The sequence below is a fragment of the Mercenaria mercenaria genome, chromosome 14 (assembly GCF_021730395.1).
Source record: "Mercenaria mercenaria strain notata chromosome 14, MADL_Memer_1, whole genome shotgun sequence".
NCBI lineage: Eukaryota > Metazoa > Mollusca > Bivalvia > Venerida > Veneridae > Mercenaria > Mercenaria mercenaria.
In genome coordinates, this window is record NC_069374.1 from 9,615,548 (window position 1) to 9,638,020 (window position 22,473).

Consider the following 22,473-nt stretch of genomic DNA (forward strand, 5'->3'; position numbering starts at 1 on the left):
AAATGAACGTCATAAATTGAGAAATAACAGAAGAGAAAAAATTAATTTAAAGATGTTTCTATTTTTAACCCTCGTTTCCCCTTAAAGAGGCAAATGCCCAAATTTGAAGAAATGTAGTACAGGAGATTTTAGAAGAACACTACAGACTAAGTTTGATGAAGATCCATCTAGAACCTTCAAGAAGAGTTGCTTAAAGTTTTTTCTATTTTCAGCCCCAACAAGAGGCTAAGTTCCTGCTTTTGAACATAAAGAAGTGAGGGCCTTATAACAATGCTACACACCAAGTTTGATGAAGATCTATCAAGCAGCTCGAGAAGATGTTTAAATATTTTTCTATATATAGCTCTAACCACATATAAGGGGCCAAGATGAACCACTTGAACAAACGTGAGAGACCACCATGCCAAGATGCTTCAAACCAAGTTTGGTGTAATTCTGACCAGTGGTTTCAAAGCAGAAGATGATCTTTTTTTCAAATTGTGGACAATGCATGATTGCATCTATCCAGCTAACCTTGAACCTGTCAACATGTCTTTTTCCTTAGTCATGTTTGGGCTGTATCTGCATTATTCAGGATAATGAAACATGGTAAATGTTACCTTCTCCCTGGCAACAGCCCTGGTTTCATTATCCATCCAATCATTCTCCAGCAGTAAGTCTATGAACGCAGCTCTCAAGTTACCTATCATTTCTAAAGCCTGAAATATTTGAATGTAGCTCGGTTAACATTTCATTAACAGATTTAGTTCATTTAAATTTGTTCTAGTTTGTGAAGAAACAGTTTTTAGTTTATATGAAAACAATAGTGTCTAACTAGATTTAAAGCTTACAAAACAAAGTCTGGAAACCAGTCTTAAATCTCCAGCATCTGATTGGATAATTCTTAGCTCATACTTGTTATTGACTTGTATCATGTGAAGAAGAGCAGTAATGACTGTTTTAACCTATATAATATTATCGATATGAATCACTTTACGTCAGTTTAGTTTGTATTCCTTCCTTAGTCCTAGGTCCGTATTCATCAATGTTTTAGTCTGAAACTTTAGACTTTAAGATTACTTTTTGTCTCATATCTGTTCATCTGCTTCAGATCTTAATGACATTTGACATAACTAAAGCTATTACTAACTTGTGATTAATACCCTCGTGACAACACTTTGTCAGAGGAAAGAAACTATATTTTTGGGTCGTCCACTTGAGAAAAAAGGATTACAATGTCTAATGCAAAGTTACCAGCCTTCAATACATGAATGCCTAGGGCCTAGCAAAAGAGAGCGTACATACTGGTTCTTTGAAACGCCTAAGTTCGGACCAGTTCTTATGCCCAAGTATTATTAGTAGTAAATTATGGACAAAGCAGTCCAATAAAATAGGTGTCAGATATTTAAACCCCACTACCTATATTGTCTATAACAACCTACCACATCTTTACTTTCTTTCCTGAACTTTTCATGCACAAACATTGCTCCTGTGGCAAGGCCAAGTCGCTCATTTAGATATTCAACACACTTATTCCATCTTGGCTTATCTCTGATCACACCCTGTAATGTATTTACATCTTGTTTCATTTGTCATTCCTATTCAAGCATGTCACACACAGGCAGTTTCCAGCAGGAACACCACAAGACAGAAGTTCACAAAACTGATTCTTGTTCAAGTAAATTTGGTCCATGAAAACTTTACAGAAGACAAAATGTAACAGAAATCCTTTGTTGTCCACCTATGATTCTCTAATTCATGTAAGTTGTCAGTTATTTGTAAAGAATAAATCAAAACTGGTACAAACAACAGGAACACTGGCTAGATTAACTGGCTGCCATTACACAAACTGAACTATGGATTCTAAATGGAATTAAATCAAAATCTATCAAATAAGTAATATCAAGTCCATCAAATTATGTAATTTTGAGTTTGTCACATTATGTAATATCAAGTCCATTAAATTATGTAATTTTGAGTTTGTCACATTATGTAATATCAAGTCCATTAAATTATGTAATTTTGAGTTTGTCACATTATGTAATATCAAGTCCATCAAAATATTTCATACTGAAGCCAACAAACTAACTAATATTGAGTCAATCTCATTATCTAACACTGAGTCCATTAAATCATACAGTCTTGCTTGAGTCCACTAAATTATCTTAGTATGCAGAGCACCATAGTAACAACTTCAGTCCTTTGGGGGAATATAAGGATTCCTGTCTGTGTAAGACAGGGTTTTCCAAACCCAAGGGACAGCAGGGAATAAGAAACTAAGTGCTAAAAAGATTTCTTAACCCCACCCCCACCTGTCTGGAGGGTAAACAAGAGGACCATGATGGTCCTGAATCGCTCACCTGTCCCCACATGACCCAGTTTTGAACTGAGTATGACATCGTTTTTTCTATTATTTGACACAGTGACCTAGTTTTTGAGCTCATGTGACCCAGTTTTGAACCTGACCAAGATATCATCAAGACAAAAATTCTGACCAATTTTCATGAAGATCCATTGAAAAATATGGCCTCTAGAGAGGTCACAAGGTTTTTTATTATTTGACCTACTGACCTAGTTATTGACTACACGTGACCCAGTTTCGAACTTGACCTAGATATCATCCAGGTGAACATTCTGACTAATTTTCATGAAGATCCATTCAAAAGTATGGCCTCTAGAGAGGTCACAAGGTTTTTCTATTTTAAGACCTACTGACCTAGTTTTTGACCACAGTTGACCCAGTTTCAAATCTGACCTAGATATCATCAAGATGAACATTCAGACAAACTTTCATACAAATCCCATGAAAAATATGGCCTCAAGTGAGGACACAAGGTTTTTCTATTATCTGACCTACTGACCTAGTTATTGATGGCATGTGACCCCGTTTTAAATCTGACCTAGACATCATTAAGGTAAACATTCTGACCAATTTTCATGAAGATCCATTCATAAGTATGGCCTCTAGAGAGGTTACAAGGTTTTTCTATTTTTAGACCTACTGACCTAGTTTTGGATCGCAGTTGACCCTGTTTCGAATTTGACCTAGATATCATCAAGATGAACACTCAGATCAACTTTCATACAGATCCCGTGAAAAATATGGCCTCTAGAGAGGTCACAAGGTTTTTCTATTATTTGACCTACTGACCTAGTTTTTGATGGCACATAACCCAGTTTCGAACTTGACCTAGATACCATCAAGGTGAACATTCTGACCAACTTTCATGAAAATCCATTGAAAAGTATGGCCTCTAGAGAGGTCACAAGGTTTTTCTATTTTTAGACCTACTGACCTAGTTTTGGACCACACGTGACTCAGTTTCGAACCTAAACTAGATATCATCAAGATGAACAATCAGACCAACTTTCATACAGATCCCGTGAAAAATATGGCCTCTAGAGAGGTCACAAGGTTTTTTTATTATTTCACCTACTGACCTAGTTTTTGAAGGCACATGACCCAGTTTCGAACTTGACCTAGATATCATCAAGGTGAACATTCTGACCAACTTTCATGAAAATCCATTGAAAAGTATGGCCTCTAGAGAGGTCACAAGGTTTTTCTATTTTAGACCTACTGACCTTGTTTTGGACCGCACGTGGCCCAGTTTCGAACTTGACCTAGATATCATCAAGATGAACAATCAGAACAACTTTCATAAAGATCCCATGAAAAATGTGACCTCTAGAGTGGTCAAAACAAAAGTTTACGCACGGACGGACAGACGCACGGACAACGGACGCTGCGCGATCACAAAAGCTCACCTTGTCACAAAGTGACATGTGAGCTAATAAAAACAAGAGCTGTCGAATGACAGCGCGCTCGACTATTTGAAGAATTGATTGAAGAACGGGGTCAAAATATTACCACAGATTTTCAGACAAAAGAAAAAAATAAATTAGGCAAACCATTTTGATAAGTCTTGCATTAAATGGCAATGTGTGACCATGATGATAATGAAGTGTTCAAAGTTTCAAAGTCAAACAGTTTAAACAAAATATGGAATGGTATGAAAAATTTAAAAAGGACCATAATTCAGCCAAAATAGGTGTCAGAATTATGTACTCTTGCCTACAGATGGAAATCATGATGATAAACAAGTGTTCAAAAGTTTAAAAGCCATTATGTCAAATAATTTTGACAAAACGTGGACTTGTACGAAAACGGAACCAATTTCCAAGTCCAAAAAGGGCCATAATTCAGCCAAAATAGATGACAGAGTTATGTACTCTTGCCTACAGATAGAGACTATAATACTGAACATGTGATAAAAGTTTCAAAGCCATATGTCAAACACTTTACACAAAATATGAACTGGTATGAAAAACTTAACCAAGATATCTAAGTCGACAGGGGCCACAATTCAGCCAGAATCCTTGATAGAGTTATGTACTCTTGCCTATAACTGGACCTGGTGATGGTAAACAAGTGTTGAAAGTTTCAAAGCTTTATCTCAAAAGACTTTGTCAAAATATGAACTGGTACGAAAAACTTAACCATGATTTCTAAGTCAAAAGGGGCCATAATTCAGCCAAAACCCTTGATGGAGTTATGTACTCTTGCCTATAACTGGACATGGTGATGGTAAACAAGTGTTGAAAGTATCAAAGCTTTATCTCAAAAGATTTTGTCAAAATGTGGACTGGTACAAAAAACTTAACCAAGGTGTGACGCCGACGCCATGGTGAATAAGATAGCTCTACTTATTCTTTGAATGGTTGAGCTAAAAACCACTCCTCTGTCATAGGAAGACATAATTATATGCTCATTTTTCTTGCCTACCATTACAAATTTCTAAAGATATTGTAAGTTATAAAATCATACATGTTATTTATGATGTCACAATGAATGTGTGTGCAGCTTGTCTTTTCCCTATATAGATGGAAAGATAAGATCTATTATGGAAATACCTTTATCTTTACCAACTAGGTAAGCAAAAGCCAATGCTCTCTATATAATTCTACCGGAAACAAGACACTTCAAGTCATTTATACTCCACCAAACAAACTATAGGGTTGAGTCACTTCAAACAGAAGCATTTTCAACTATATCTTTTTTACAATGACCTGTGACTTGAAAGATATTTCTTTATTTCACACACTGTCAGTGTCTTTTCCTTGACAATTAATGCTAACACTAGTTTTTAATCGTCTGAATTTACACGACCATTAATTTATTTGCAATCTTGCTTACCTGCACAACTTTTCTGTATGCACTTCTTGCCTCTTGGAAACTCATTGTGAGTTCCGGTATAAACCCTAGAATCAGTCGCCACAACACAAAGTTACTAACAACCCTGTTGGAAAAGACATACCTTTCATAACAAACATATTTAATGGACATTCTGTAAAATTTATAATCTAAATATGCAAAAAAAAAATAAAGGTAACAACATAAACTTCTATATTTATCATTGACAATATAGACATATTGATGCTACAATCAAACCTGTATTATGCAGCCAGCCTAGAGAGAAACAAAGAAACGGAATCTGGCTGCTTCAGACAAATTGAAATAGAACAACACGTCAATGTGGCAAGTCTAAGCTAACCGGCTGCTTCACACAGGTAACCACTCAGACAGGTTCAACCCTGTATCAAAGCAGTTTTTCTGAATAATAGTATAACTGAACCTGACTGAGCGGTCACCTCTAATAAGCAGCCACTTGCCTTAAACAGCCAGTCAATTTACTTTCTGTTATAATTTCAATCTGTCTTAAGTAGCCAGGATAAGTTGCTCCCTTAGCTAGCTGTTAACACAGGTTTTACTGTAGTAAAAAATGCACACAATATTAACAAATAAAATAGAATTCTGAAGTTTGCCTTTGTTATTATTAATACTATACTTCAGTCTCTATCTGCTCTACATGGTCAATTGTCTGTCTGTTCTACAAGGTCTAACATATCATGGAGAATATTGAACATAAAAATACTTAACTTTTCCTCTGTCTTCTCAAAACAGTTTACATACAATACTGTGGTGAAAAACTGGATGATATAAAAGTACTTCACCTTTCCTCTGTCTGCTCAAAACAGTTTACATACCATACTGTGGCGAAAAATTGAATATAAAAGTACTTCACCTTTCCTCTGTCTGCTCAAAACAGTTTACGTACCATACTGTGTTCTTCACCTTTCCTCTGTCTGCTCAAAACAGTTTACGTACCATACTGTGGCGAAAAACTGAATATGAAAGTACTTCACCTTTCCTCTGTCTGCTCAAAACAGTTTACGTACCGTACTGTGGCGAAAAACTGAATATGAAAGTACTTCACCTTTCCTCTTGTCTGCTCAAAACAGTTTAGGTACCGTACTGTGGCGAGAAACTGAATATGAAAGTACTTCACCTTTCCTCTGTCTGCTCAAAACAGTTTAGGTACCGTACTGTGGCGAGAAACTGAATATAAAAGTACTTCACCTTTCCTCTGTCTGCTCAAAACAGTTTACTTACCATACTGTGGCGAGAAACTGAATATAAATGTACTTCACCTTTCCTCTGTCTGCTCAAAACAGTTTACTTACCATACTGTGGCGAGAAACTGAATATGAAAGTACTTCACCTTTCCTCTGTCTGCTCAAAACAGTTTACATACCATATTGTGGCGAGAAACTGAATATGAAAGTACTTCACCATTCCTCTGTCTGCTCAAAACAGTTTACGTACCATATTGTGGCGAGAAACTGAATATAAAAGTACTTCACCTTTCCTCTGTCTGCTCAGAACAGTTTACGTACCATATTGTGGCGAAAAACTGAATATAAAAGTACTTCACCTTTCCTCTGTCTGCTCAGAACAGTTTACGTACCATACTGTGGCGAGAAACTGAATATAAAAGTACTTCACCTTTCCTCTGTCTGCTCAGAACAGTTTACGTACCATACTGTGGTGAGAAACTGAATATAAAAGTACTTCACCTTTCCTCTGTCTGCTCAGAACAGTTTACGTACCATACTGTGGTGAAAGATTGAATATAAAAGTACTTCACCTTTTCTCTGTCTGCTCTACAAGGTCTACCATGTCATGGAGAAAATCTGGAGCAAAAACAACTATCTCCTCTGACTTGTCAACAGTCACTGGTAAGAATTTGTTGAAATACCTCAGCCAATCAAACTGAAAGAAATATAGTCAACTTATATATGAACATGTATTGTTCCCAGACATTAAAGTTGACCTACTGTAAGTGTGCAAAGTAAAACAAGATAAGAACAGTCAAACCTATTTTAAAGAGTACCAGCAAAAAGGTGACCATCTTCCTCTACAGTTACCTTAAGTTTCATTTCAGATAAATAACTGACTATTGCTATAGCAACAATACAGTCTGAAAGACAGCTATATCCCACTATATCCCCCGCCACTGTTATGGTTTGTTAAGTATATTTTACAGTGACCTTGACCTTGAGCCTGCATGGCTGATCTCAATAAGGTGAACACTTACACAAAGTTTCAAGAAAATCCTTCAAGCGGTTTAGCAGAAAAGAAGGGAAAGGAAATTGAAGGCTCAAACATTTGAGTTGTGACCTTGACCTTTAGCTGGCATGGGTGAATTTGGAGTTCTGCACATTGTCTTGATAAGGTGAATATTACAACAAAGTCATATCAAAATCCCTCAAGGGGGAGATACAGAGCAGATGCAAAATGGAAGGCTCAAACATTTGATCTTGAGATGTGACCTTCACTTTGAGCTGACATGGCTGACTCCCAAGTTCTGCATATTGTCTTGATGAGGTGATCATTTGACCCAAGTTTCATGAAAATCACTCAAGGGGTTTAGGAGATACAGAGCGGACACAAAATGGAAGGCTCAAACTTTTTACCTAGAGTGGTGACCTTGACCTTGAGCCAACATGGCTGACTCATAAGTTCTGCACCTCAACTTGATGAGGTGATCCTTGGACAAAAGATTCATGAAAGTCCTTCAAGGGGTTTAGGATATACAGAGCGGACACAAAATCGAAGGCTCATACCTTTGACCTCGAGTTGTGACCTTGACCTTGAGCCGACATGGCTGACTCATAAGTTCTGCAAATCGTCTAGATAAAGTGATCATTTGACCCAAGTTTCATGAAAATCCTTCAGGGGATTTAAGTTATATGGAGCTGACACAATTGTTACCGACGGAAGAAGACCATAACAAACTAAACTTACTTTTGGTACAGCCTTTTGTAAGTCTCCAATGGTCATCTTGTTGTATCTAGCACCAGTGTCATGCCTCTCGCTCTGTGGTTTACTCATCTGAAACAAATATACCCAACAATAAATCATTACTCAAAACTTGTAGTTTATATACCCAACATCAAATCAGTACTCAAAACTTGTAGTTCATATACCCAACATCAAATTAGAACTCAAAACTTGTAGTTTACATACCGAATATTAAATTAGAACTCAAAACATATAGATAACATACCAAATATCAATCAGTATTAAAAATCTATAGTTTATATTCCTAACTTAAAATTAGTTCTCAAAACTTGTAGGTTATATGATAATCTTCATATCAGTATGGTACTCAAAACTTATCGTTCACAAGTTAAATATCAAATCTGCACTCAACATATTTAATTCATATACCCAACATAAAATCAGTACTCAAAACTGATAGTTTATATACCAAAATAAAAAATTCTCACAATTAATAGTTGATATACCCATTATCAAATCAGTACTCAAAACTCTAAGTTAACATACTTAACATCAAGTCAGTACTCAAAAGCTTATATGTTCCTCACCAAACATCAACTCTGTTCTCAAAACGTATAGATTACAAACCTAACATCAAATCAAAACTTAATTTTGATATACCAAAAATCAAATCATTAACAACTTTACATTGTTTACCAAATTCAAACTGATAGTAAATGCTTTATGTTTACAAATCCAATATCAAATCAAACTAAAAATTCAAAACTTGTTAAACTGAACATGAAATGCATTTAACTATTAGCCTGCTGGCAGCAAGTGATCCGTGCATGCTAATCATGGTTTGCAATGTTCACTATTCAGTCAATTAATTTTCAGTGAACACCCCTTTGAATAATAAATGGTATTGCCCAAATTGAAAGATGCACCAGTCTATTTTAGAAATTTAGCAGGGTACAGATTAAAGTTTATAGCCTATGTAATGTGCAATACATCCTACACACAAGATGAAAACGAAACATTATCCACCTATTTAAAGATTAAATGGTTTAGAAAACAAGATTCCGAAGTTTTTCAGACTCAGGCAGGTTCTTGTTGGTTTTAATTACAAAGCTGGTTATTCAAGCAAAATATGAGAATCATTCCAGCATAAGTTTTGTTAACAAATTGTTTGAAGTTTGAAAAAAAATCATCTCAATGGATATAATCTGAGGTATTTTCTCTAATTAAGTGAATCAAAATTGTTAAATCAAGTATAATATTTCATACTTGTCTCAATATGAATACCTTAACAATTTTTTTATATATCTTTATGAACATTTGAATGCACAGCAAGTCGCTCACATGATTTATTGGAAAGTATGTAGCTTCTTTTATAAACAATGATAATATGACAAGAATTTTCTTACAAACATGTATACACATATATGTTATTGCATAATGAAATCATAACCCTTCCATATATATAAAAACATAATGACTGCAAAATAAATTTGAACATTATTTACATTGGCTATGACAGTCTCAAACTGAAGGACTTTCTCCATTTCTGTCTTGACAGTATCGGGGTTTGCGCCTAACAGCACTGCCACATCACACATGTATCTAAGGTAGGCTTTCACGTCTATAGAATCTGGGTCATGTAGATAATATTCTCTGCTGGGCATACCAAGCGCTGGCTCATCTAACTAAAAATTCAACAGTAACATTTATTAACCATATCAGAAAAAGATCTTATAAGGAAGAACTCAAGACTGCAAATCTTGGGTTTGGAAGTCTGATCCCATGGTGGGGTGAATGTTTGACTAGCAGTTGTATTTCTTGTCTACCTAAGAGGGGTTTGTAAGGTCTTCCAGGTGGTAAATAATGATATATGATAAGATAAAATATATCTTTCCTAGGAAAAAAGACAAGTTACAGTTGACAATGTACATGTGGTTATTGGTATTAAGAATTTTTTTTATTAAAGAATTTTAACGCTAACTATTATAAGCAACACACTGTTTCCTCCAAAGCTTTTTTTTCTAAATTCATTCTTAAGAGCTTTTTCTTGGACCTTGATGTTAATAAAAGCTAGTTCATCACAAAAAAAAAATGATTCCAAAGTAACCTGTATAATATTAATGGACGAATTCTTGTCATCTGGCCCTATCCAAACATCGACGAGAATCGGGGCGTTATACTTTCCCCTCATGTCTCCCAGAACATCTTCCAGTACAAATTTTCTCGCCGACCATTTCCTATCTATCACAGGCCAACGTCCTAACTCTACCAGCAATTTCCGTAGTGGCCTATCACCAACTTGTTCTATTTGTGCTAAAAATATAAATAAAGTATTCTGCAAAATGTAAATTTCATAGGGTGGGAAAAAACATGTGAAGTTCCAAAACACCTAGTCTAGTCTGTGAATTTAACAACTCCCGTATGGTATGGGTACAATATGTCTGTCTGTATACAGTTGTCCATCAGAAAACCACATAAGCTGTACAAACCACCTGGCTGGACTAGACTACTCCTGAAATACCATTATTGCAATATATTTTTTGCATGGTCATGCAATGTGTTTTCCATATATCATGTATGATGTTTTCCCTAAATCATGTAATTTGTTTTTCCTGTATCATATAAGACATTTTCCTTGAAGCATGCCTTACTGTTTTCCCCAAATCATGCACAGTTTTCCCTAATCATGCACAATGTTTTCTCTAAATCATGTTATATGTTTTCCCTGAATGATGTTATGTTTCCCTTAAGTGTGCACTATGCTTTCTCAAACACTCATGTAATATGTTTTCCCTGAATCATGTAATATGTTTTCCCTAAAGCATGCATTATCCTTTCCCTAAATTTTGAAATATGTTTTCCTTCAGTCATGTTATAATTTTTATGTTTTTGCAAAATCATGCATTATGTTTTTCCTAAAGCAGGCAACATATTTTCCCAAAATCATGTATTATGTTTTTCCTAAAGCAGGCAACATATTTTCCAAAAATCATGCATTATGTCTTTCCTAAAGCAGGCAACATATTTTCCCAAAATCATGTATTAAGGTCCAACTATGATATAATTTCTAACTACTAACACTATAAGGTGGGCGGGTGGCCTAGTGGTAACACACTTGACTGTCAATCAAGAGGTCCAAGGTTCAAATCCCGGTCCAAGCACTGGAAATATCTGAGATGCTCTTGAGTGTCTCCCACCTACCTAAAAGGCCTGTACTGGTTCAACCAAGGAAAGACGGCTTCACGTGTACAGGTACAATACACCAGGCACTTTTGAGAACCAGGTCTATTCGCAAAGAGCTAGGCTAAGTTAGGCAGACAGACCTGTATCTAAAATGAATTTCTCTCTGTCTGTTCTGGGGGCTTTATCTAACTCATGACCTCTGGTCAGATTGCTCTGTGTCTGTACTAGTAGAGGATGTATTTCGTGCCCTGTGTGGCTGCGTTTGCTGTATGTTAAGTGCTTTTAAGCGTGTTTATCAAGAAAAATGCGCTATATAATCTGGTATAATGATAACAATATGATGCTATACATCTATTTAACCTACTTTTACTTTTTGTTTTGAAAAATGCCTTAAATTTCATACATAAATACAATGCATATTTCATACATTTTTTTAATGTTAACATATTCCATACACTTGAATAATGTAGGACATTTCAAAGTCAGTGATAAGACTCTGCTAGCTGAATCTACATTGAGGGAGTTTAATGCCATTTTTCAACAGAATTTCAGATATGTAACTGCAGTCATTTAACCTAACCAGTGTTCTAACTGCTGTACCAGTACTGACTTGTTCTCTGCAAGTACTTAATAACTTCTCCACATGACTCAAGAAGTGGAGACACATTAATTTTTTTTTTCTCAATTACATTCTTTTTAACCAGTCTAGACCTAGACTTCATAAGAACTCAATAAAATAGAGACCACAATTTTCTCCTATTAGCTCATTAAAGAAATATGTCTGTTTAAATTATACAATAGGCTCTTGGAATTTCTCATCAGTCATTCCAACTTACCCAATAACCTTGGAGCCATTTGTCACCATGTCAGCACTATCATGGAGACAATGCTATCTTATCTATCAAATTCAAATGAAGCACTCTAAAAGACAATTGGGAAAAACACTCCACAGCCTTCTTTGTATCAAGAAATTTCCATTTTCTCAATGAAGGAGTTCCCTTTCATTAACTCCGATGATGAACAACTACCGTATTGGCCTAAATGAAAGACCCATCCCTTTAAAAGCAACTTTGTTCACATCTTTTTTTTTTTTTTTGAAAAATTAAATATCTCAAAATTTCTTAAAACTGTTTCTAAAAAGTGGCTTGAAGTATAAACTTACAGTTAAAATGAATCTACCATGCCCTTGAGTTATGCAAATGAAATCCCAACCAAGGCTGAGATTTTAAAATGAAGTTATGCAGAGTTTTTCGGTCATATCTCAAAGTATGGATGAAATCTGCCTCAAATTAACTGGCACGGCAGATTTATTTTCCCACCATTTAAATTGACCATTTTCATTCAACTAATTATTTATTATTCTAAACACATATATCAGACTTTTACAGCAACTATATATTAACATAGTCGTCATGAAGTCCAAATGGCTAACTTATCAAATTATTCCACGGCTTTGGTATGTTAAATTTAGGGAACTGAACACAAATAACATTTATCACAAAAGCCGGTAATATGGTGCGGCTGGTAATATGGCGCAAATGACGTCGCAACTGAAAATACATTTAAAAATTTTAAATATACGTTTGTGGCAAATTTGCTGAATAATTTAAAACATGTTTAGGGAGGTACAAAACAGCGAAGAACATGAATGGTCGGCCATAGAAATCTTAAGCAAGTGTTCATTTTAAAATAAGCACATCTTTAGAATTTGGAATGACATCAATCATATGTTTTCTTTACAACAAAAACATGCATACCACTTTATTGTACTGCGCAAATGGGTTTGGGTAAAATCTGATGAATAATCTTAAATCTGCAAATACTGAGCATGCGAACTAATGTTAAGACGTTATTGTTGTTTTACTGTGTAATTTAAGACACCATGTTGCATTATTTTAGACTACTCTAATATTTTTATCACTTGAGATCACTCCTCTACTACTGATCCCTACTAGAATTACTAAAAACACTTCAAACTAGAGCTGCTTTTGAAAAAAGCACATGTCTCCCACAACTGCCTTATCATCTAGATTGGCATTTCTTCTCCATAATGTATCTGAGTCAACCATGCACCAAGACCTGTTTCACTGGCAACAGTATTTTCAGTAATTCAAGAGCCATTATTCCAAAGAACCTGGGCTGATTTGGCTAGTTATTGAACTTGGCTGAGGACGTATTGGCAAACACATTTTGTTCAAGTTTGGTGAAGATCGAATGAGAAATGTTCAACTTAAAGCGCGGACAAGATTTTGTGACAGACTGACACACACAGACAGGAGTAAATAAATATGTCTCCCACCACAGTCGTGTGGGAGACAATAATATACATACTGTATGTGACAGTAGCTAAAAACTGTTTTATATGACTTATATTACACATTGCACACAATCTACATCCTTGTGCACCATATTACTGGCAATGTAAACAGAAAGCGCAGAGAAGGGTTGTTATAGACATGAAAACAAGTAACGTTCAATATATATCATATTTGCTTGAAAATCAGTATAATGATAGATCAAGACTTTAGTTATTGTCTTTATAATGAATTCACATTTTAGTGAAAAAGTAGGTGTTTTAATATTTTCAGCTCTGCCCCATATTACGGTCTGCAGGGCTAAATAATGCCGTCAATATCTGCAGACGAAGTATCTCCATTAAGTAATTTTTAACAGTATTTCAGATAATATATAACAGCAGACAGTAAACCTAACTAGTGTTCCTGGATTCTGTACCAGTACTAAACTGTTCTCTACAAGTACTGTCAACTTCTCTACAAGACTCATCAACAAAGAACAATTATATGACTTCATGCATAACATCTCTCATCAAAGGTGAAGCAGAACATTTGAGTACCATTATGAGAAAACCAACATAGCTTTCGGTGCAGTCTGGTCAGGATCCATGCTGTTCGCTTTCAAAGCTGTTAGCGAACAGACTTGATCCATGCTACTTGCAAATGCACTATGTTGGTTTTCTCATAGTGCGGCTCAATTATGTCTGGACAGGGGATCAAACTCACAACCCCACCATCTGTAGATCTGCATTCTCCCCAAGCTAAGAAGGAGGGCTAACCACAGTTAAAGTACACATTTTATGAAAAGGATTCATTATTCTTGGCCATATACTTTTTGAGCTATGAGCATCACAAACAGAAAAATCCACTGTTTTGGCTATTTCAAGGGCCATAACTTTGTAACAAATGCCAAGATTCTCAGGAAGAATGCCAAGTGTGCAAGGACACATCATGATAAAGACACAAGCAAGGTTTCATAAATTTACATCAAATACTTTTTGAGCTAGGCACATAATTAGGTAAAAATGTGCATTTTTTTACTATTTCAGGGGCCATAACTTTAAAAACAGGGGGTGGAGCCAGCCAAAAAATATTTATGCAAGTTTTCAATCATTTATATTAAATACTTTTTAAACTAGGTGCATCACAAGGTGAAAATGTGCATTTTTTGACTATTTCAGGGGCCATAACTCTGAAAATAGGGGGCAGACCAAAATGAACAAGCAAATTCGATGAATTGGTATCCCCCGCCGAAAGGATTTGTGGTGAGGAACGGCAAAACAGTATATCCAGCAAAAAGTTAAGGATGTTAATAAGAGGAAAATAATTTCACTAGTCAAAATCAATTTAACAGAAAATGAATGCTATTTTTTGATGGTGTGGAGGGGGGGGGGGCAGCAAGGGTGACTGGGTGAGGGTACAAAACATCATATGTTGACTATAAATATTGATGGAAAATTAAAAATTAAAAAAAAAAAAAAAAGGGGGGGGGGGGGGGGGTGGGGTTGATGCATGCTTGGGGTGGTGGGCATGACACGGTGGAGGAGTGAGGTGGGGGAATGGTACAACTTTGAATGTTGATAAATATTCATGGAAGGTTTGAAAAAAAAATAAAAAAGAATGAAAAATCTTTTTTTGGGGTGTGGGTGGGATGGGGAGGGTGTGTGACCAAGGCAAGGTGGTGACCAGGTGTGGGTACACAACTCCACATGTCATGAATAACTGTTAATGGAAAAAAATGGAAGACGTTTAATGAAATTCTACCAATTGGTTGGTTTGTTATGTACAAATCTGTAGATTTTTAAACAATTAAAGGGCAATAACTCTATGACAGGCATCATCGATGTATGTTGGTTCATATTTATTTCAAGTTTCATGAAGTTCTACCAGCTTGTTACTGAGAAATTGCTGCAGACGTGGATTTTTCATTAAATCAAGGGCAATAACTCTAAGGGAAATTGACCAATAAAAAAAAACTTGATGGGCATCATCACAGTATGTTGGTGCATGTTTATTTCAAGTTTTATGAAATTCTACATGATAGTTACTGAGAAATGGCTGCGGACAGACATTTTTGGGCATTTTTCATTAAATCAAGGGCAATAAATCTAAGGAAAATTGACCAATCTAAAAAAAAAACATGACGGGCATCATCGCAGTATGTTGGTTCATGTTTATTTCAAGTTTCATGAAATTCTACCTGCTAGTTACGGAGATATGGCTGTGGACGGACATACACACACACACACGGACGTGACGGACGGACAACGCCATTTCAATACCCCCTCCCGATTTCATCGACGGGGGATAAAAATAGGAGGTGCGCAAGTTCATATCATGATTAGGACAAGCTAGGTTTCATGAATTTATATCAAATACTTTTTGAGCTAGGCGTGTCACAAGGTGAAAATGTGCATTTTTGACTATTTCAGGGGCCATAACTCTGAAAATAGGGGGCAGAGCCAGACGAAAAATATGAGGTGAGCAAGTTCATATCATGATAAAGACTCATGCAAGGTTTCATCAATTTATATCAAATACTCTTTGAGCTAGGCGCGTCACGAACTTCGGACAGACAAGACCAAATCTATATGCCCCCACCACCCATGGAAGGGGGGGAGGGGGGGACAACAAAAAATGTTGTGCAGAAGGTAGTAAACCATTGCAATGCTTTTGCAATAATGTAAAAAAAAATCTACATTTTTCTGGCATCTTTACCAATAAATGTATCTAACTTTTATTTTCACCAACTTTCATGCTATCAAACGTCATATTTGATGTGTCAACCACTGTTTATCACAAAATTATATATTATACTACACTGGTCTTCCTTCTTTGTGTTACTGACAAAAAAAAAACACACAGGAATTATGATTATTTTTAGCTGATACTTACAAAGCTTCTGTTAAATGCAAACCATTTTTTTTCTCAAGGTTTCAGACTGAATTTGGAATTGTGCATTATACAAGACTGTGTATTATATATGAGCTTTTTTTTTAACAGTATTAAATGAGCAGAGAAATACTTACAAACATTAACACAAGACTGGTAGAGAACTTTTGCTTTTAATGTACCATTGCTGTCATAGTCCTTTGGTGAATCTTCCAGTAATGCTGAAACATTCAGATTATATGGTAAAACATGAATACTTAACTTACATCACTAGAACAGCTATAAAAACCCAAGCAAATTGAACCTATAACAAGAGGACCATGATGGTCCTGAATCGCTCACCTCTTCCCACATGATCCAGTTTTGAGTATGACGTCGGTTTTTCTATTATCTGACATAGTGACCTAGTTTTTGAGCTCATGTGACCCAGTTTTGAACTTGACCTAGATATTATAAAGATAAAAATTCTGACCAATTTTCATGAAGATCCATTGAAAAATATGGTCTCTAGAGAGGTCACAAGGTTTTTCTATTATTTGACCTATTGACCTAGTTTTTTAAGGCACATGACCCAGTTTCAAACTTGACCTAGATATCATGATATCATCAAGATGAACATTCTGACCAATTTTCATGAAGATCCATTCAAGGATATGGCCTCTAGAGAGGTCACAAGGTTTTTCTATTTCAAGACCGCAGTTGACCCAGTTTCAAACTTGACCTAGATATCATCAAGATAAACATTCAGACCAACTTTCATACAGATCCCATGAAAAATATGGCCTCTAGAGAGGTCACAACGTTTTTCATTATTTGACCTACTGACCTACTTTCTGATGGCACGTGACCCACTTTCGAACTTGACTTAGATATCATCAAGGTGAACATTCTGACCAATTTTTATGGAGATCCATTCACAAGTATGGCCTCTAGAGAGGTCACAAGGTTTTTCTATTTTTAGACCTACTGACCTAGTTTTTGACCGCACATGACCCTGTTTCGAATTTGACCTAGATATCATCAAGATGAACATTCAGACCAACTTTCATGAAGATCCATTGAAAAATATGGCCTTTAGAGAGGTCACAAGGTTTTTCTATTATTTGACCTACTGACCTAGTTTTTGACGGCACGTGACCCACTTTCAAACTTGACCTAGATATAATCAAGATGAACATTCAGACCAACTTTCATACAGATCCCATGGAAAATATGGCCTCTAGTTAGGTCACAAGGTTTTTCTATTATTTGACCTACTGACCTAGTTTTTGATGGCACGTGACCCACTTTCAAACTTGACTTAGATATCATCAAGGTGAACATTCTGACAAATTTTCATGAAGATTTCATGAAATATATGGCCTCCAGAGAGGTCACAAGGGTTTTCTATTTTTAGACCTACTGACCTAGTTTTTGATCGCACGTGACCCAGTTTCGAACTTGACCTACATATCATCAAGATGAACATTCAGACCAACTTTCACACAGATCCCATGAAAAATATGGCCTTTAGAGAGGTCACAAGGTTTTTCTATTATTTGTCCTACTGACCTAGTTTTTGAAGGCACGTGACCCAGTTTCGAACTTGACCTAGATATCACCAAATGAACGTTCTGACCAATTTTCATGAAGATCTTATGAAATATATGGCCTCTAGAAAGGTCACAAGGTTTTTCTATTTTTAGACCTACTGACCTAGTTTTTGACAGTATGTGACCCAGTTTCGAACTTGACCTAGATATCATCAAGATGAACATTCAGACCAACTTTCATACAGATCCCATGAAAAATATGGCCTTTAGAGAGGTCACAAGGTTTTTCTATTATTTGACCTACTGACCTAGTTTTTGAAGGCACGTGACCCAGTTTCGAACTTGTTCTAGATATCATCAAGGTGAACGTTCTGACCAACTTTCATGAAGATCTTGTGAAATATATGGCCTCTAGAGAGGTCACAAGGTTTTTCTATTTTTAGACCTACTGACCTAGTTTTTGACCGCACGTGACCCAGTTTCAAACTTGACCTAGATATCATCAAGATGAACATTCTGACCAACTTTCATGAAGATCCATTGAAAATTATGGCCTCCAGAGAGGTCACAAGGTTTTTCTATTTTTAGACCTACTGACCTAGTTTTAAACGGCACGTGACCCAGTTTCGAACTTGACCTAGATATCATCAAGGTGAACATTCTGACCAACTTTCATAAAGATCCCATGAAAAATGTGACCTCTAGAGTGGTCACAAGCAAAAGTTTACGGACGCACGGACGCACGCACGCACGCACGGACGACGGACACCACGCGATCACAAAAGCTCACCTTGTCACTTTGTGACAGGTGAGCTAAAAATACTGAGTAACAGGAAATTTTAATATTCTAAAGGAGTGCTTCTTTATTTCAATCACTCTCTTGTAGAACTGGAATCATTATTGTAGATTTGAAGACCTTTGTATATTGTAAAAGCTATGCTTGGGCTTTGTATTTAGAAAAGTGTCTCTGTATTTAAGAAATAATTTATAGCAAAAGAGTGCTTTAAAACTATTTATGCATGATGGGTGGTTATACGTCGGGCGTAATAATTTCAGCTTGTGCTATAAATTATTTCGATTCTAATATGCCCTTCATCTAAATCAGTAGATAAAATATAGAAGCGCTCTTTCTTGGTCACAACAAAAACGTTGACGTCACCGCACGTTGATTTGACGTCATTCTAGCGTAAGAGTGTTTTAACAGAGACAAGCATATTAGAATGTACAATAATCATGTTCTGGCATGACTGTTTGTTTTGGGTTTAGCTACTAAAATCAAAATATCCTCATATCTTCTGTAGCTTGCACTATCCTCCAAATAAAGTTACATTCTTCTAGAGGAGTTACCCATATCGGTAATCAGAAGCAACTTTAAAGATATGTTATGTAGAGATAGTACCTAAGTTTTTCAAATCACAGGTTTGAAGTTAAAAAGCTTTGAAATGAAGACAAAGGTCCATATATTTCTCAAAAACAGAAATATAGACAATATTTCAACCAGAAGTGTGGAGTTATGAGCATTTAATATTTTCATGTTAACGAAAATTTTGTGATCAAGGAAATGTAACTCTTCTTGAACATGGAGAGCATAAACATCAAAGGGACATAACATAGTCAATATTTTCTAATTGGGTGCATTTGATTTAACATTCAACTTTGATCTGGATTGCTAAATAATGATTATAGATACTGTGTGCTAAAAAATTTAGAACATCTGGAACAGTCTATTAACAGCAAAACAATGCTTTAGCAGAATCTAAATAGTTAAGCTCTAACTGGGACTCGAACCCAGGACCTCTCACAACCTAAGGCAGACACTCTACCACTTCCCTATAACAGCAGTATCTAATAGCTATGCAGTTTAATTGCTGGATTACATTGTGTGAACTGGAACAATAATCGGTGAACTCCGGATTATTGGCGTATTCGCTTTGTTACCTAATGGCAATTTTGTGTAAAGAAAAAATATAATCTAATGCTGCCAACGTCATAATCGTCAAATCTGCCCAAATTTCTCTGACGTGTTGTTCAGAGTATGAACTTACTAACTGGTAGTACCAGTGAAATATTACTTACACTGAATTTCCATATTTGCCCTTTTTGCAGCTGTCGAACGGCAAAGACGGTGTGTTTTGGCCAAATATAAGTAATTATTTTCCCAGTTTGAGAGGATTTCAATGATGGGAAATTACAGTTACAAACTAAATACCTTTCTGCAACACATGGAGTCATTAGCATTCACTGTCAATCAGTATTATGACTAAGATCGACTGTCATTCATTCATTTCAAAGTTTCATAGACAGAGTCCGTTGTTTACATTTTTGTATCGTAACCGGTGCACTTGTAAAAATCACTTTAGTTTGAAAAATCAAAGTATGCAAAGAGCTATGGTACGGTCTCTATGTTATGCCAAAATATCAATACATAATATTAAGCAATATCTATGAAAAAAAATATTACCATGCTTGTGTGTATACAGTTCTGCATGATTTGTTTAAAACATTACACATGTATAAATATAGTATGAATATGTAACATCAATAAAACAAGAGGGTCATGATGACCCCGAGTCGCTCACCTGAGTAATATGAGCCATGTTTCAAATGGCAAACAGATGCTAAAATATTAGAAAGAAGGTCAGTAGGTCACATTCATGGTCACTGAAAGTCTGTTTTAAGATGGGTTTGCAAAACTGTACATGGCATCCAAATTTCAAGGCTGTATCTTAAAAAACAAGAAAGTAGGTCAGTTGGTCAAGGTCACAGTAAGGTTACCCGTAATCACTTAGGTACATCAGGTAAATATAATTAAACAGTCTAGGAAATATGAACTGATAATTGTTTAAGTATTTTTTCCTATATAACTTATATAACAAGTGACCCTCTGTTAGAGGTCCTCTAGGCAATGCTACATACCAAATATCAAAGGCCCAGGCCTTGAACTTTCAGACAAGAAGATTTCTATTTTCTTCCCTATATAAGTCTAAGTAAAAATTGGGACCCCCGGGGCGGACATCTTTTCATCCCAGGTGCACAATTTGAACAATCTTCATAGAGGACCATTAGATGATATCACATGCCAAATATCAAGGCTCTATGCCTTGCACTTTTTGAACAAGAAGATTTTTAAAGTATTTCCTTTTGGCTGCCATGGCAACCAGAGTTCTGCATGGTAGGAAATTCTTTGAACAATTTTGAAAGGGGACCATCCAAGGATCATTCCAGTGAAGCTTGGTGTAATTCTGCCCAGTGGTTTTCAAGAAGATTTGTTAAGAAAATGTTGATGGACACACGACAGACGACTGACATTGACTGGTCACAAAAGCTCACCATGGGCCTTTGGCTCAGGAGAGCTAAAAACTGGAAGTTTTTTTAACAAAAAGCTATAAATAGACAACACTGAATTGTGACTGCAGCTTTACATAGATAAACAGAAACTTTATATATTTCATAAATTTAAATATACTGGATGATCATTTTCTAAATTTTAAAATAATATCTACTGATGATATATATTTAGCAACATTTGGGAATAGCATGTCTTTAAAGAAGCTTTATTTTCAGAGATACACATGAATGAAGTTATAAAACCCTATTAATATTGTCTCCATTTAAATTCACTGTCTCAGTATTGTTGAAAAAAAATTAGAAGAAACACTCTGCATTATATCTGATTCTGTAAAATGAAGATACATTTATATGGTACCTCACTTTTATGTATTATCAATGAGAATCTATTGACTAAAATGTCATTCATATAAATTTCATGGTTTCTGTAAAACACTGGCTATTACAGAAAGTTCTGTGGCTTCCAAAGTTTTACAGGAAGATGAAAATTAAGAATGAATATTGGGAAGTCATACATTTTCATGGGTGACTTATTTTATTTGATTTTGTTGTTGAGTCAATGCATGAAATGTAGTACCAATGAAGCAGTATGTTACCATTCATATTATGTTCAAAGATTAAAATCAATGAATTTATATTTCCATGAAATATGCAAAACACACTACCAGTCAAACCCATGTGCATCTGAACTGTGATATTTTAGACAATAGATGTCTGTGCATCTGAACTGTGATATTTTAGACAATAGATGTCTGTGCATCTGAACTGTGATATTTAAGACAACAGATGTCTGAGCATCTGAACTGTGATATTTAAGACAACAGATGTCTGAGCATCTGAACTGTGATATTTAAGACAACAGATGTCTGAGCATCTGAACTGTGATATTTAAGACAACAGATGTCTGAGCATCTGAACTGTGATATTTAAGACAACAGATGTCTGAGCATCTGAACTGTGATATTTAAGACAACAGATGTCTGTGCATCTGAACTGTGATATTTAAGACAAAGATGTCTGTGCATCTGAACTGTGATATTTAAGACAATAGATGTCTGAGCATCTGAACAGTTGTATACAGGACAATAAAACAATAGAT

At 35.7% G+C, this 22,473-nt stretch overlaps 1 protein-coding gene across 2 annotated transcripts in view; it reads right to left on the reverse strand.

The window, feature by feature from the left end:
* The window catches only part of LOC123526343 (neprilysin-1-like), a 108,120-nt gene that overhangs the window by 25,200 nt on the left and 60,447 nt on the right, over nucleotides 1-22,473 (reverse strand). For both annotated transcript variants that reach the window (XM_053522921.1, XM_053522922.1), the window contains 8 exons: nucleotides 16,632-16,715; nucleotides 10,233-10,438; nucleotides 9,631-9,810; nucleotides 8,129-8,215; nucleotides 6,969-7,093; nucleotides 5,177-5,279; nucleotides 1,422-1,541; nucleotides 600-698 (listed from right to left, as the gene is read on the reverse strand). In XM_053522921.1, coding sequence (XP_053378896.1) covers nucleotides 600-698; nucleotides 1,422-1,541; nucleotides 5,177-5,279; nucleotides 6,969-7,093; nucleotides 8,129-8,215; nucleotides 9,631-9,810; nucleotides 10,233-10,438; nucleotides 16,632-16,715 — 1,004 coding nt within the window. The remainder of the gene's footprint in view (nucleotides 1-599; nucleotides 699-1,421; nucleotides 1,542-5,176; nucleotides 5,280-6,968; nucleotides 7,094-8,128; nucleotides 8,216-9,630; nucleotides 9,811-10,232; nucleotides 10,439-16,631; nucleotides 16,716-22,473) is intronic.